This window comes from Hippocampus zosterae, chromosome 7 (genome assembly GCF_025434085.1).
Source record: "Hippocampus zosterae strain Florida chromosome 7, ASM2543408v3, whole genome shotgun sequence".
NCBI classification, from domain to species: domain Eukaryota; kingdom Metazoa; phylum Chordata; class Actinopteri; order Syngnathiformes; family Syngnathidae; genus Hippocampus; species Hippocampus zosterae.
This window is the reverse complement of record NC_067457.1, coordinates 12,483,303-12,499,529: the sequence shown is the minus strand read 5'-3', so window position 1 is coordinate 12,499,529 and position 16,227 is coordinate 12,483,303. Positions and strand designations below refer to the sequence as shown.

At 42.8% G+C, this 16,227-nt stretch overlaps 1 protein-coding gene across 1 annotated transcript in view; it reads right to left on the bottom strand.

Annotated features, from left to right (window-relative positions):
* myo15b (myosin XVB) overlaps window positions 1–16,227 on the bottom strand; it is a 68,859-nt gene that overhangs the window by 42,324 nt on the left and 10,308 nt on the right. The window contains exons 7-17 of the mRNA XM_052070969.1: window positions 15,711–15,880; window positions 14,529–14,601; window positions 14,236–14,415; window positions 13,419–13,528; window positions 13,193–13,254; window positions 12,435–12,519; window positions 11,649–11,681; window positions 8,855–8,935; window positions 8,676–8,773; window positions 8,375–8,578; window positions 6,852–6,921 (exon numbers count right to left, since the gene is read on the bottom strand). Coding sequence (XP_051926929.1) covers window positions 6,852–6,921; window positions 8,375–8,578; window positions 8,676–8,773; window positions 8,855–8,935; window positions 11,649–11,681; window positions 12,435–12,519; window positions 13,193–13,254; window positions 13,419–13,528; window positions 14,236–14,415; window positions 14,529–14,601; window positions 15,711–15,880 — 1,166 coding nt within the window. The remainder of the gene's footprint in view (window positions 1–6,851; window positions 6,922–8,374; window positions 8,579–8,675; window positions 8,774–8,854; window positions 8,936–11,648; window positions 11,682–12,434; window positions 12,520–13,192; window positions 13,255–13,418; window positions 13,529–14,235; window positions 14,416–14,528; window positions 14,602–15,710; window positions 15,881–16,227) is intronic.

Below are 16,227 nucleotides of genomic sequence, written 5' to 3'. Positions count from 1 at the left end.
CAGTCCAGTACACAACTAGCGAAACACTATGGAAGTTCCCGCAAGCAGCAGCGAGGAATCTACTGTATTTAATGCTTCCGCAACATTCAGATCTTATGTTTGGAAATAGTACGGCTTCGAAAAGAAAGACGGAAAGATTGATAAAAGCTCCGTAATTTGCAAAGAATGTCGCACTACGAAGCCATACAACGGCAGCACCACAAATATGCAGAGTAGACCATTTAAAACGATGGCACCACATCACCGACAGGTTTCCCCCCGCCCCCCCCCCCCCCCCCCGCCTCCCCCCCCCCCCCCCCCCCCCCCCCCGCCTCCCCGGCCAGTTCCTCGTTGGACACCGGAGAAACTCTTGGCAAACCAGGTCTGGATCAGAAAAAAATCGCCTCTTATTTTGGGGGTCCCCTTGCAGCTCACTGTGACCGCGCAAGGAAAAACTATATATGGATGACTCTTTTGGACATTTCATTTTGACACTCAGTGAGAGTGGTCTGTGTACGCTACAATACACACAGCAGCTTTGAGGCTGTGACTGCCACATTGTTTCAATTGTATTTTTTTTCTGTCATATGGAGATGGATATTTCATATAAGACACTGATATTTCATATAAGACACAGTGAGTAGTCAGTGTTTACACTACAGCAACCGCTATGAGTCTCAGGTGCCAAATTGTTTACATTTTCTTTGCACAAAACCAAATTGTGAAAGGGCTTAAATAAGTTGTTTTACACGTTCTACTGTTTATAAGGAATAAAGTGGTCTACTTTTTGCAATACCATACTGAACTTTTTTCTTTGCGTATTTGCATCATGTTTAATTGCACAGTATCACAACAAATTGCACTGTATCGTATCGGATCGCATTGATTTGAACTAAATGTGTATCGTGTCGTATCACATCGTGAAGACGGTGAAATGTATCGCATCGTGTCGCCAGAAAATTCCATGTATCGTTTAAGTATCGCATCGCTGGTAGTGCATCGAGATGTGTATCGAATCATCCTCAGTGCTGAGATTCACATCCCTAATAGGTACGTCTTTGTCCGTCGCCGTGCCTTCTCTTCTTCCGTGTTCCGTTCGACTCGAGAGGCGTTCATGACCGCCTCAGAAAAACATAAATTAACGATTCCTTCAATGGTACTATGAAAATTGAAAATAATGCTTCAAAACAGAAAACTAAGCGAGGAAATCACAAAATAAATTCGATAGCCCCCCCTACAGAATTTATTTTGTGATTTCCTCGTTTGTGAATACGCAACAAAGGAATAAATGATACACTTCTTAAACATTCCAGTCACCTACATTTTACTGACATCTGATCGTTCTGTTGGAGCTATGCTCAAGGAAATGCCAAGGGGGCTATAGAATTTATTTTGTGATTTCCTCGCTTGATTTTCTGTTTTGATGCATTATATTCAAATGTTATAGTTTCATTGAAATAATCGTTAATTTACGTTTTTCGGAGGCGGCCATGAATGTCTCTCGATTCGAACGGAATGAGCGTAGCACCATCGAGTGGGTGTATTGTAGATTGCGCCTTGCCACCAAAACAACATCTGCTATCTCGACCTTCCCCTGATGAAAGTATGCACGGAAGCTAGTCCCCCACCATCACCCCCTCCTTCATACACTCCCTTGTATCGCCGTCTTCATTGTTTATGTCTTGTGACCTGTTGTAACTGTATGCTTGTGCAGGGTTTTTTTGCCTAACTGAAATTATCCTCTAAATGAGGATAGTTCGCGCGTGTTTTTTTTTCTCTCCCTCTCCCTCCCTTGTGGTTTCTTTCTGACTTCCGGATTGAGTGAACGCTGGTGCGCTTGGCTGCCGCTACTCAACCTGTATTGTTTTGTGTCCTTGGGTGTCTTGAAAGGCGCTTATAAATAAAATGTATTATTATTATTATTATAATCCAATGCGTCCAATACAGGAAACATTCCAATCCCCGGAATTCTACGAAAATTAATTTCCTTCACCCGGAATAAAAACCTATGCATTAACATTTTGATTACGATATTACATGTTATTGGAACTTACGTAAGCGGGAATTCCACTGTAACCCGGATGGAGACGGAAGGCCGCGGGAGCTTAAATACACGCAACGCCCACCCGATGCGATGGAAAACCATGACGGAAGACACATTTTCACTTCGTGTTTTTCTATCATCATATCCGAAATGATGACGTGTAAGTGACTTTATTGGCGTGTGTTTTATTGTAATTGTTAATGATTTAACTTTATCCACTTACGTCTCGTAGATCGCGGCACTAGCTTAAAAAGCAGTGCCCACCCGACATGACAGAAGAAGCGTGTTCGCTTCGCCGTTTTCATTCATGAGATCTGAAACGACGACGTGTAAGTGAGTGTTTATTGGCGTGCGTTTTATTGTAATTGTGAACGATTTTAACTTTATTCACTTACGTCTGGTAGATTGCGGCACTAGCTTAAAAAGCAGTGCCCACCCGACACGACGGAAGAAACGTGTTCGCTTCACCGTTTTCATTCATCAGATTTGAAACTGCGACGTGTAAGTGACTTTTTATTGGCGTCCGCCGTTTTACTGCAATTGCGAAATTTTTTTACTTTATTCACTTGCGTCCTGTGGGTCATAGCATCAAAACGTAGAAGAACCTTAATGACTGTAGCGGAGTGAGTGAAATGCATCTGTTTGAGCAAGGCTGTACACAAAGTAAAAAGCATCCAGCAGACACTTGGAGTCGGAAAGACACAAATCTACGAAACTTAAAAAAAACAAGGCATCAATTCAACTCCTGATGACAAGCCACAATCCAGCAAGGAAGCAATGCAAATGGCAACAAAAATCCTTCAGTATGCACAAGAATCACCAGACATTGGTGATCAATGGGACAGTTACTTGCAACGAGCAAGAAAACTCTATGACACGCAGGCAAACATTGTCATAAACCAAAGAATGCATCCAACAAAACAATCCAAAATAGACATTTTTTCCCAAAAAAGAAAAAGGTAGACATTAAAATACTGTATGTATTTTCCTGTTGTGATTTTTTTGGATACACCTGTATTGCAGTTTTTGTTATATAAACAGTTTTTGGACAGTATATATTTGCATTTTATTGATTGTGTTGTTACACGTGCATTTTGTCAACATACTTTCAGGTTCATAAAGGACATGTACCATGCTCATTTCCCAAATGAGGAATTTCTGTTATCAGGACAGATTGGACAACGCAAACAGGAGTCCGTACTAGAGGTCATTGGTCCTCAGGCATGTGGATAACCCCGCAGTTGATCGGTGCTGTTGCATTCTGGGACTTCCGGGTAGAGTGAACGCTGGCGCGTTTTGGCTGCCCCTGCTCTCGATCAAACTTTTGTGTTTTACGGTGTTTTTACGCTCGATTGTTTTACTGTTTCGCATGGAATCACGATCATCATCTCACAGTCATTCCACCCAGCCCCCATTCACGCCTGCCTCGCACTCTCAACTATCTTCGACTGTTTCGTCCCGGCGTCTCAGCGTCCTACCTGTCAACCTGTCGCTCCTCCATTGACCTGTCAAGGGTCTGCTCCAGTACTCGTTGGCCGAGCTCATTCGGCTCCGCTTCCAATGGCTGGGCCCTCCTCCTGCTCTACACCGGCTCCCGGACAACGTTCGCTTTCCTTCCCAGAAATATATTCATCGTGGGTCTCGTCGGGGCTTCTGCCTCAACCGATTCAACACCATCGTCTCCTTCTGGTCTTCCTCCCGTCGGCCATCCAGAAACGGCGGCCGATCCATCGACCATCGTGCGTTAGCCGGCTTGGCTAGGTCGGCTAACGGCCCCCGCAGCAGCGAGACTGCCGCCGTCAACTTCGGGCTACTTAACATCCGTTCGCTTACGGCAAAGGGTAATCTCATTGAAGATATCCTCACGGACCGTAAGCTTGACATTCTCTGCTTGAATGAAACCTGGCAAACTCCCGGGGACTTCTCACAGTTGAACGATTCCACTCCCCCGGGATTTGTTTACATTTCCAAGCCCCGCGATTCTGGTCGCGGAGGAGGTCTCGCGATAGTATACCGCGAGAAGTGGAAAGTACTTTCGGTTTCTCTCCCGCCACTTTCCTCCTTTGAATGCCTTGCCTGTCAAATATCCGGACCCATCCCCACGATTATTGCCACAGTGTACCGCTCCCCCAAACCCCACCGCGACTTTTTAAATGAAGTGTCTACTGTCCTCACCCATCTCTCCTCTCTGTCACCAAATGTAATAATCCTGGGAGATTTTAATATACATATGGACAACACTGCTCTTCCTCTCACCATTGACTTCACTTCTTCAATTAACAGTCTTGGTTTTGACCAATTTGTAGATTTTCCCACACACATCAAAGGTCACACCCTGGATCTGACCTGCTGCTCTGGTATTTCCCCCTCCAACTGTACTGCTGATGAACTTCCAATAATGGACCACTTCCTTATCTCATTCTACATTACACTCCAGCTCTCAACTGCCAAATCACCCCGGACCATTGTTTACCATAATATTAAAGATATTAACATTGACTCTCTCACTGCATGGCTGACCACCCTGACTCCGGACATTGACTCCACTCCTGATGATTTGGTTTTCCAATATAACTCTGGTCTCACCAGCATCCTCTGTACGCTCGCCCCTGTCAAGGCCCGCTCTGTCCTTTTTACTCTGTCTGCCCCTTGGTTCACCCCTCATCTACGTTCCTTGAAATCCCAAATCCGGCAGCTTGAGAGACTTTATAGGAAAACCGGCCTCACTGCTCACAAGGACATCTATGCAGCTCAGCTATCCCTCTACGAGGATTCCATCTCTCAAGCAAAATCACATTACTACTCCAGACTCATCTGCTCCAATGCTGGAAATACTAAGACTCTCTTTTCCCTTTGGAACAGAATCAATCAACCTCCTGACTCCCTATCAACTCACTTTTACTCTTGTGACACCTGCAATGCACTTCTCCTCTTTTTCAATGAAAAAATCAACAGAATCCACCAGCATCTGGGCTCCTCTGTACCTTTCCCCTCATCTGACCCTCTCACCCCTTGCAAACTGTTCTCTTCTTTTGAACTCCCCCATCTCTCATTAATTTCAGACCTCATCATTAAATCCAAGACTTCCTCCTGTCAGCTTGATCCCCTCCCCACAGTTCTGGTCAAATCCTGCCTACCCTCTCTGCTTCCCTTCATCTCAGCCATTATCCATTCCTCTCTGTCGACTGGAATTGTTCCTGTGCTCTTCAAAACTGCAGCTGTCACCCCAATCCTGAAAAAAATGGTTCAGATCCCAATGACTTCAATAACCTACGCCCCATTTCCCATCTTCCCTTCATCTCGAAAATTCTAGAGAAAACTGTCGCCTCTCAGCTCCACTCCCACCTCACCGACGATAGTCTTTATGAACAATTCCAGTCCGGCTTCCGTCCCTGTCACAGTACTGAAACAGCCCTCATAAAAATCACAAACGATCTTCTCATGGCAGCAGACTCTAGCCTTATTTCCATCCTCATCCTCCTTGACCTGAGTGCAGCCTTCGACACAATCTCTCACCCCATCCTCCTCAATAGACCCTCTACGATAGGCATCACCAACACCCCTCTACATTGGTTCCACTCATATCTCACTGGCCGCTCTCAGTTCATTCAAGTTGATTCTTTTACTTCACAATCCCTCCCCGTTTCTTCTGGTGTTCCCCAGGGTTCTGTCCTCGGTCCGCTCCTCTTCATTGTCTACCTCCTTCCACTCGGAAACATTTTCCGCAAATTTGGCTTACACTTTCACTGCTTTGCGGATGACACCCAGCTCTATCTCTCCAGCAAACCCGACGCTTCTCTCCCACCCTCGTCCCTCTCTCACTGTCTCTCAGAAATCAAATCTTGGTTCACCCACAATTTCCTCAAGCAAAACAGCAATAAAACTGAACTCCTACTCGTCGGTACCAAATCCACTCTAAACAAAGCCGACAGTTTCTCCCTCACAATTGATAATGCCACTATATCTCCTTCCCCCCAGGTGAAGAGTCTGGGTGTCATCCTTGACAGTTCACTATCCTTTCACTCCCACATCAATAACATTACCCGGTCCGCTCATTTCCACCTACGCAATATAAACCGCCTCCGTCCCTCACTCACGCCGCACACCACCGCTATCCTTGTTCACAGTCTCGTCACTTCCCGTATTGACTACTGCAACTCACTCCTCTTCGGTGTCCATCAAAAATTCCTCCATAAACTTCAACTTGTTCAGAATTCAGCAGCCCGGATCATCACGAGAACCCCCTCCTTCCATCATATCACCCCCATCCTCCGACAGCTCCACTGGCTTCCTGTCAAACTTAGAATCAACTTCAAAATACTTCTCATACATTCAAAGCCATCCATAACCTTGCGCCCCCCTATCTGTCAGATCTTCTTCAAATCTCCATTCCCTCTCGCTCACTCAGGTCCTCATCCTCCCTCCACCTTTTTCTACCCTCTGCCCGTCTCAGTACAATGGGGTGCAGAGCCTTCAGTCGCTCTGCCCCCAAACTCTGGAACTCACTTCCTCCCAACATTCGTAATATTGACTCTCTTTCCTTATTCAAAACCCAGCTCAAAACCCACCTATTCAGACTTGCCTACCCGCCTTAAATCTTTCTTTCTTTCTTTATTATTTTATCTGTGTTTTACTATTGGTCTTGGCTGTACAGTGTCCTTGAGTGTTGTGAAAGGCGCTTACAAATGTGATGTATTATTATTATTAGAGAATGTTCACTGTATAGGAAAAAAAAATTAAACTAGCCCATTCATTGAAGGTGCACCTCATAATGCAGTGATCCGTTTAGTGCGGAAAATACGGTAATCCTTTTAATTGGTTTACTCACCAATATTGTGGAAGTACTGCCTTTTATCTTTAAAAGACTGCGGGCGATCTTGATTGCGTGAATCCACTTCCTGAGGGTGTGACAAACATACAATGTGTTATTATAGATTTTTTTTAATACATTCAATGATCTACTTTCTACTGTGTATCCTTTTCAGGAGCCTGTCTCAGATGGCTTTGGATGAGACACCATTCCTCACTCGATTGTAACAACCATATTCATATTTAAGGTTATGGACACTTTAGTCTTCAATTAACCATACATGTGTCATGATCCTGTTCTTGTGTGTCTCCAGCAGGTGGCAGTGGAGGGGGTTCTCCTCACACCTGTTGCCAATTTGATCATCATGTTAAAATATGTATTTAAGAACTGCCAAGATCCCATGTCTCTTGTCTGATTATTAACCTCGTTGCTGCTCTTACTCAACTGTTGTTTTCTAGACCTTTCGATCTCGATCACATAAGATGACCAATCTGAACAAAAATTGAACTCACTTTACCACCCGCTATATATTACTACATCAATACTATTAACTCATTCAGTACCAGCCAATTCTGGACCAAGTCTCAAAAGACGTTTAAAAATGTATTTTTGAGTGAATGAGTTAGAGTAATGATGACGCTTTAAAAAACCCCAAAAAACATGTCATTCATAATCGGACTAAATATTGTCAATATGTGTTTACATTCATTTGATGATAATGTTAGTTTTGGTGCACAGTTAAGTTGATTTGGCCCCATTCCCGCCCCAACTGACTGGCACCGGTTGGAAAGGAAAATCAACAGAAACTAGGTTGGGCCATGCTGGAACCTGTAATGAAAAAGTTGCCATGGAGAAATTATTTGCCTACGCCTTAGGCAAATGACTAAAGGCGCCTTAGGCAAATGACTAAAAAGAAAACCTTAGGGCCTAAGGTTTCCCAACCTCCACTGCATGTGTTTACATTATGTGTCCAATGAAAACAAAATCATGAAAGCATCTAAGTGTTTCTGTGGTATTATTGTATTGGTTCAAAACCTGTTTTGTGACAGATAACAAACATGTTTATCAATTTAGCTGTAATCCAGGTACAGTAATTCCGAAGGGTTACCATTTTTTTGTGGAATTGTATTTGGAATTGAACTGTATTTTGCAAGGTGAGGTCAGCAAGCTCCCACCTACAATGTAAACAGTGAACGGGACACTGCTCCTTCCTCATAAGGTTTTTGACAGTTTGTCAGAATCTCTTCGCAGCTCCCACTACCAGGGTTAAAGGGTCTGAGGCCTGACATGCACCAAAAAAAAATCTCCCTGATGATGGATTCATGTTGCTCTTTTGGGCAAAGTGAGACTGGGGCCCAAAGGTGCAGCTGTGCACCATGAGGTGCTTCCCTATTCACTCTCCCAGGGTTCAAGGTGAGATGCCGAGTCCTGATTCATACCGTTGATGTTTTCACAAAATAAAAATAAAATAAAAAGTACAAGCCATAAACCTTTGGAATATCGGATTCACGTGTACAGTTACTAGTAGTCATGTAATTTACCTTCACCGAAAGAGGATTAGGCTGCCTTGCAGGTTGAGATTGGGTGGAAGTTGTGAGCGTGTGTCTCTGCTGCTCTTCTTGCTTCCTCTCCTGTTCCCTCAACCTCTGCTGCTCTTCCCGCTTCCTCTCCTGTTCCCTCAACCACTGCTGCTCTTGTGTCTGCTGCTGGGACAGAGTCATTGCCTGCATAGTCATCTGCTGCGCCTGCGGAGAGAAACCAGGGGCAGGTGGGAAATAGAGATAATGAAAAAATAACTAAATAAATGATGTGGTAAAAGACTAAAAGTGTGTTTATTCAAACCATAAACATAGCCTGCTGGTTGATGAGGGCTTGCTGTGTGGCTGCCATTTGCATGGGGTCAGTGACTGAGGGAACAGGAGCCGGAGGCATCATCATGGCTGTGTGGACATTTGGGTAGATAAAGTCAGTTTAACAATCAATTGAGAAACAATTTTAGAATTGAAATGCTGAGACAGTACCTGGCATAGAGTGCATGGCTGTCATAGCTGGCATCATGGGAGTTGTACCATAGTTTGGCATTGAAGGGCTGACTGGCATTCCTAGACATAAACCACAATGAGGCATTAAGATGAATGATGAAAACTCAACACATCTGTAAGCCTTGGAGAACGTGATACCAAAATTTCAATCAGGCTGTGAATTATGGCAGGAGTATGACATTCTTTTCATCATTAGCCACATGATCTGGGTTTTCTGTTCACAGTCGGTACAGTACGGGAACACCTAATAAGCTAACGCATTTTTTACACTATAAGGCGCTTCGGATTGTAAGCCGCACCTTCAACGAAGGGACTATTTTTAAACTGTTTTCATATATAGGGCGCACTGCATTGTAAGGCGCATAGAATAGAAGCTACAATAGTGATTGCACTTGCGCTCTGGATCCACTAGATGGAGCTACACTAAAGGGAATACAACAGTATAATAATGGAATGCAGCTTTATTTATATCGAGCCTATACAACCGCTGCAGCTGTAACAAAGCAATAAGAAATGGTCACAAACACTGACATGAAACATAGACCGTATTTTCACGACCATTCGCCACACCGTATGGTTGGGCGCAGTCTCATTAATGGGTGATATTTCTGTATTTTACACAAAGACAAAACGCACTGTATTATTGGCCGCAGTTTTAAAGCGGTAAAACATACGCCAGCTTAAACATACGACATGCATGCGTGTACGCTAAAAACACGTTAGCTTGAAGCATACGGTAGCATGCCAAGACATACAGGTACAAGCTAAAAACCCATTTTTAAAAAGGCAACAGAAGCAAAACTGAGTTCCGTTGTATTTTATTTAGCCATCGTACAATGTACTCACGTTTTTCTATCAATCATCACCCAGAAATCCAAAGTCCTCATCCTCTGTATCAGAATTGAACAATTGTGCAAGTACCGGTAATCCATCAAAAATGCCGTGTTCCCTCTCGTTGTCAGAGTCACTCTCATTGCTATGTGGCTCCACAGAAATGTGCCGGCTTTGCCAAAAACTCGAACAACAGTGCAAGCAGACACGTTTGTCCAAGCAGCCACAATCCATTCACAAATTGTGGCGTAACTCGCCCAGCGCTGCCTCTCACTCTTTGTAAAGTTGTGTTTGCCATCAATCATTCATTGTTCCCATGCCGTTCGCAACTTTACTTTGAACGCCCGGTTGATGCCGATGTCCAGCTGTTGGAGTTCTTTAGTCAAGCCTCCGGGAATAACAGCAAGCTCAGAGTTCATTTGCTTGACTTGGTTTTTCACCGCTGCTGTGAGATGGGCACGCATGCCAAAAGCATAACCGATGGCTTGAAGTTTGAACTAAGCTTCGTAGCGTGTCTCTTTGTAGAATTTATTTTCGGGGGTTCTTAGAAACCAAAACCGAAGTTGTTTTGCAACAATGCACATTGCCACACTCTATACAGGTGTTGGTACCTGCTTGGGGCGACCCTTTAGCGTCCACTTACACGCCCACCCTTCACCCATTGGCGGACTGCTCCCCCGCATGCCTTTCCTCTCTCTCTCTCTCTCTCTCTCTCTCTCTCTCTCTCTCTCTCTCTCTCTCTCTCTCTCTCTCTCTCTCTCTCTCTCTCTCTCTCTCTCTCTCTCTCTCTCTCTCTCTCTCTCTCTCTCTCTCTCTATGTATATATACACGCCCACCCTTCCCTGATTGGCCGACTTCTTTGCCGCATGCCTGTCCACAGTCACCTCCGCCTTTTCTCTATGTAAACAGCGTGTCGGCTGTCAGTCAGATTTTGTAACTCAGCTCATACACAAGACGCTCTGTATCATAAGGCGTCCTGTCCATTTTGGAGAAAATGTAAGACTTTTAATGGCACCTTATAGTCGTGAAAATACTGTACATACAAATGGCATTCCAAAACAATAAACGAAAGACAAAAGTTATGAGGACAATCGATTCAACAAAAAGGCGCACAAATCTCGTGGACTCACACCAGCAAGGGGCTAAATATCCTGAAAAGTCTTGCTTGTCTCCTTCTTCCTTCATTTAGTCAGTAGTTGATTATGCTTTTGGTATCATCTGCATTTCATTATGGCTTTGAAGAGCTCACAAACTATTTGTTTGTTTGAGTGCGTGTACGGACATGAAACATCAATACAAATGGGATTACAAAAGAATAAATGAAAGACAAAAAGTTATGCAGACAATTGAGTCAACAAAAAGGCACACAGACCATACATTAGGGGCTACAATACTGAGAAGTTTTGCTTGTCTCCTTCTTCCTTTGTTTGGTCAGTACTCAACTATGCTTTTGGTATTATCTTCGTTTCATGATAGCGGCGCGGAGCTCACAAAGTAGTTGTCTGTTTGAGTGTGTGTTGGTGAATGCACATGTCAATTAGTGTCGGGCAGAACCATTTCACGTTACAATTGGTTCCTGCTAACAATCACCACTAGATGGTACAGGAACACTGACAAGAAAACAACTCATTGGGGAATATAAAGAGACTTGAACACCATTTATAAGGTGCATCGGATTATAGGGCGCACTGTCGACTTGTGGGAAAATCAAATGATTTTAGGTGCTCCTTATAGTGCGGAAAATACGGTATTGTATGTGTAAGAATTTATATAATCACCATATCCCATTACATTTTTGTAACTGCATTTAATCATCATTTTATGATGAATAACCAATTGTAAACCCAAAGAAAAAGTGAAGCTGTCACGGCTTGGCTCACAGGCAGGATACGGCCCATGGGCCTTGTTTGACATCTGTGCTTTGCAGTTTCCAGTTACTTACCCATGGGATAACCTGGCATCAAAGTAGTCATACCTAGAAAACAGAATGATGAGTTCTGATTACATCGAATCAGTTCATTTTCACAGGAGAGTGAAAACAATGACAGGTCCTTCAAAGCCAAATTGTCTTTGGGAGTCAGATTGCGAGCAAAAGAGACCCACAAAAACTCAACCAATGGACAATGGTAAAACATTTGAGTTTTCGTCAGAGTACAGCAAGTGAAGATGTACATATACTTGCCATTAAAAACAGCAAATCTGATAAGTCACATCTGTCATGTAGAGAGTGAGTCGGATCCTAACGTGATAACATAGGACCCGGCGATGGAAAAATGGAATTGGAAGCCCATTGAGCAGCTGGCTGTTAGGTCAGTGTTGTTTAAAAGCAAGAGAAAGACAATGCTTTTTGTCTTGATTTAATTGAAAGTGCCCTATCTAAATGAGTAGTAAGGTAGGGCGCATAACAATTTCAACACAGTTGGAGCCAGACGAAACCTGTTGTCTCAGCTTACTTGGAAACCCTTAGTTGCTCAAATTGAGTCAACGTGAGAGAAAAGTTTTCTATTTTGTGCCCTTGCTAAAGGCAGCTGGGACAGATTTCAGCTTCAAAGCAAGACCTGAACATGATATACAGTAAAAATGATACAAGATTCAAATTGAGACTTTAAAACTCATTAACTTACATGATGTTATAGTAATTAATTTAGGTTTTCTCATAATGGGTATTTATCATGCAATAACTTATGGTCTGCAGATCAGTCCTGTGGATACGGAGTTTTCCACATACCAGAGCTGTATAAACCAGGCTGCATGGGTCCAATACCTCCTCTACCTCTCATCCTGCGGTTTAGCACAGCCACTCTATCCATGTCCTATTAAAAAAAAAAAAAACATGTTGGTCATATCGATGCACATATATATTATTTTGAGTAATTTTAAATATTTTATTTATACTGAACATAAGTGATTAATTGTCTCATCGCATTATTACTTGTACACAACAAATTGATGGATTGCTAGTTTTGAAATCAGTCAACTGTAAACGTTTGTTCAAGTGAGTGGTAACAAAATTACTGTAATATCACAAATTCATTTTTGACAGATGACAATTTGACATTTCGGGACATATTTCCGCAAGGATCTTGGAAGTTGACACACATGGGGCTCAATAAAATGATGTTGGGGCCCGGATTTGCCCCCTAGGCCTTGAGTTTGACACCCATGATTTAGAGTGACTAATTAACCTAAGATACATGGTTTTTGAAATGTGGGAGGAAAATTGAGTACCCGGAGAAAGCCCAGGCAGGGATGGGGAGAACATGGGACCTGCACACAGCAAGCCTGGAACTTAACCCTGGACCATTGTACAGTGAGGTGGACATGCTAACCAGTCACCAACTGGGTAGCCATTCTTTATTTATTTGTTTATTCTAATAACAATTCTGATATAAATAAAAATTGTGAACTTGTAAGGAAATAGTTGCTGGTCTAAATATGTTTGGATATAATTTTTTATTTTATTTTATATTCTTTATATATACTAACCAATTGTCCTTGGTCCAGGTCAAATAAGTCATCAACATATGCATCCATCTGTCGACGATGGCCTACAGATAAGAAAAAAGGATGATAAACTGAAATGAGTTATTGAATGGGTGCACAACATCGGTGTGAAAGCACAGTCTGAGAAAACCCACCAAATATTAATCATTTGTTGATAATACTATTGGAGGAAACATGTTGACATTTTTACTGAATAAATCTGCCATACCTTCCTGTGGATAGTCACTTCCCGAAAGGGTTCTGTGAAAATGAGAAACTCCTGGAGCTTCAACGGCAGGTGCTGGCGGAATGAAGTCATCGAGATCTGTAACTGGTAACCTTTGAAAATGATAATCAGTGAGAAGAGAAGCATTCAATTTTTTCGTTGTTTTATATATTTCTAAAGCCATTATTTCATTTGAGCGGCAACGTTTTGCAAATGTTCGTGAAGTTAGCGAATGTTGATTTTTATTTTTTGGTCAGGTTTTGTTCAGGTTCAGGCCTTTGTGTGTGGAGTTTGCATCTTCTCCTCGTGCCTGTGTGGGTTTTTTCCAGCTACTCCGGTTTCCTCCCACATTCTAAAAACATGCATTGCAGGTCAATGGAACACTCTAAATTGTCCCTCGGTGTGATTGTGGGTGCGAATGGTTGGTTGTTAATGTGTGACCTGTGATTGGATGTACCCAAATCACAGGTCAATCAGGGTGTACCCCCGCCTACAGCCCGAAGACGGCTGGGATATGCTCCAGCATGACCGCGACCCTTATGTGGATAAAGCAGTTCAGAAAATAGATGGATGGATGGAGGTTTTGTTCAGGGTCGCAAACAGTTGACAGACATTGGCCAGACGTTTGTCAAGATTTTGAACATTTTTTTGTGTTGCCACGATTATCTGAACATTTGCGAATGTCTGGCAAACGTCTGTGACCGTTTGCGACCTTGAACGAATCCTCAAGCCCCCCACGAACTGCATTTGCACTCGCAAACCTTCGCCGCTCAGTGGGATAATGTTTTTAACGAGCAACGTAAAAAAAGTATACTTATACCCGTCATCCTGGGCACTGAATAGGTAATCAGAATTGGTCGATAAGGCCGTGCTTGGTGGCAGTAGTTCTGCCTCAGCACCACCAAGCAGATCCAAGACAAAGTCTGATCCAGCCAACTCAGACCACCCATCATCAGTCAGAAGAGACACAGACCATCCCTGTGTTGCTTCGATCACACCTCTATGAAATATTAGTAAATCATTTACTGAATACATGGACAGTATACTTATACAGTACACTGCAAGTATGTACATGCAGAGACAATGAGCTGTCAATATACTCATATGAAGCACCTGGCATGGAGAAGCCACGAGGCCAGCTTTTCTCCTGTTGTCCAGGACTCCACTTCAACTGTGTGTTTCTCTTCTAGAAATGACAATACATAGTGTTTCCACTGGAGATGTCACAACTGACTGTAATAGAATACACTTAGTGAATTATGAAAATAAATCCCTTGGATAAAAATGAAATAGACCTTTTCCCAGCATTTAGACGATTGTCATTTTTGTAAATAGCAAATGAACCCTCTTGTAATGTTTCTTCCTCAAGAAATTCATGTTCCAAGGCAATTTGAGCCATTATGTAAATGTCTCAGAAATGGAAAATATCGCAATAAAAATTGTTTACTCAATATTTCAATTACTCGCCATTTCAATCAATAATTACGGTTGATTACACTTAAAGTATAAAGCCACAAAACTATCCATCGATCCATTATTTAAGCAGCAGCTTTCCCTCTCCCCAGCCACTTCTTCCAACTTTTCATGGTCTCTCTAGGGCAGTGGTTCGTAACCTTGTTAGAGGTACCAAACCCAACCAGTTCATATACACGTTCACCGAACCCGTCATTCATAAAAAATAAAAATATGATATTTTACAAATTCAAGACGTTTAAAAAACACATTTATTAAAAGAAGAAAAAAAATAATAAAATTACATGGCATAAGTATAGTTTTTTTTAAAACTGCATGACATACTCTCAGTACAGTCACACGGTGACTGTGGAGCGAAATAAATTTCTCGCAGCACTGACTTGACAAGCAATGTAATGTGATCATCTGCAGTCAGCGATGGCCAAGCTGGCGTGTCATAACTAATTTACATCTTGAGTCGGTCAGGTATGTCTTAATCTCCGTGGCAGAGGCTCCGTCGAACCCCTGAAACCGATTGACCGAACCCCTCGGGTTTGATCAAACCCAAGTTAAGAATCACTGATCTACCATGTCCAGAGTGATGCCGAGGCTTCCTGCCAGTGGGACATGCCCGGACCACCTCAACAAGCCAGCACTTATTTCATGGCTAGTCTTGGTATTCACTACAAACAGCCGAAATAATTAGCTTTTTTGCCTATGCTGAGAATGGCAAGTTTTGTTATCATTTCAGGGACAAGGCTTAAAAAAGGTGGCGCGGGTGCCATTTATTGCTGCTTGCAAGTGACAATTTCGGGGCGTGCCTAACATTGGCATTTGTCTTACCGTTGACTGCGTATACATCCACAAGCATTGTGCCTTTCCTTTTGTTGGCGGTCCATTCCAGCTGAGTTGGGGGAAAAATACGATGAGTGGGTGCTGGGAGTTGCATGGATATGAGCAGCCTGTGTTGGCACAGTGAACGGTACTGCATGGGTCCGTAGTCAGAAACATACCTGAATGGGAAGTATGAAAAACATACTTTTTAGAAATATATATTTTTTAAGCTGCCTGCACAATTTAGACTGAAAACATGAATAAAATTAAAAGACTCAACTCGTTTACAGTGTAACTTTAGATCAGTCAGTCTTAAGGGAAGAAAATACAGTGTTTCTGATTCACACAGAACAGAGGACTCTAAACATCAAAATCTTTGTGAAACAAGTGAGTTTTGAGTTTTTGTTTGAAAAGTTCCAGCGATGGGACATTGCAAATCTCATCCTTGTTCTGGTGACTCTCTACTTCCAGAAGTACATCTTGATTTTCTTTTTTTCCCAGTAAGTTAAGTCCAGTGGTTAGCACG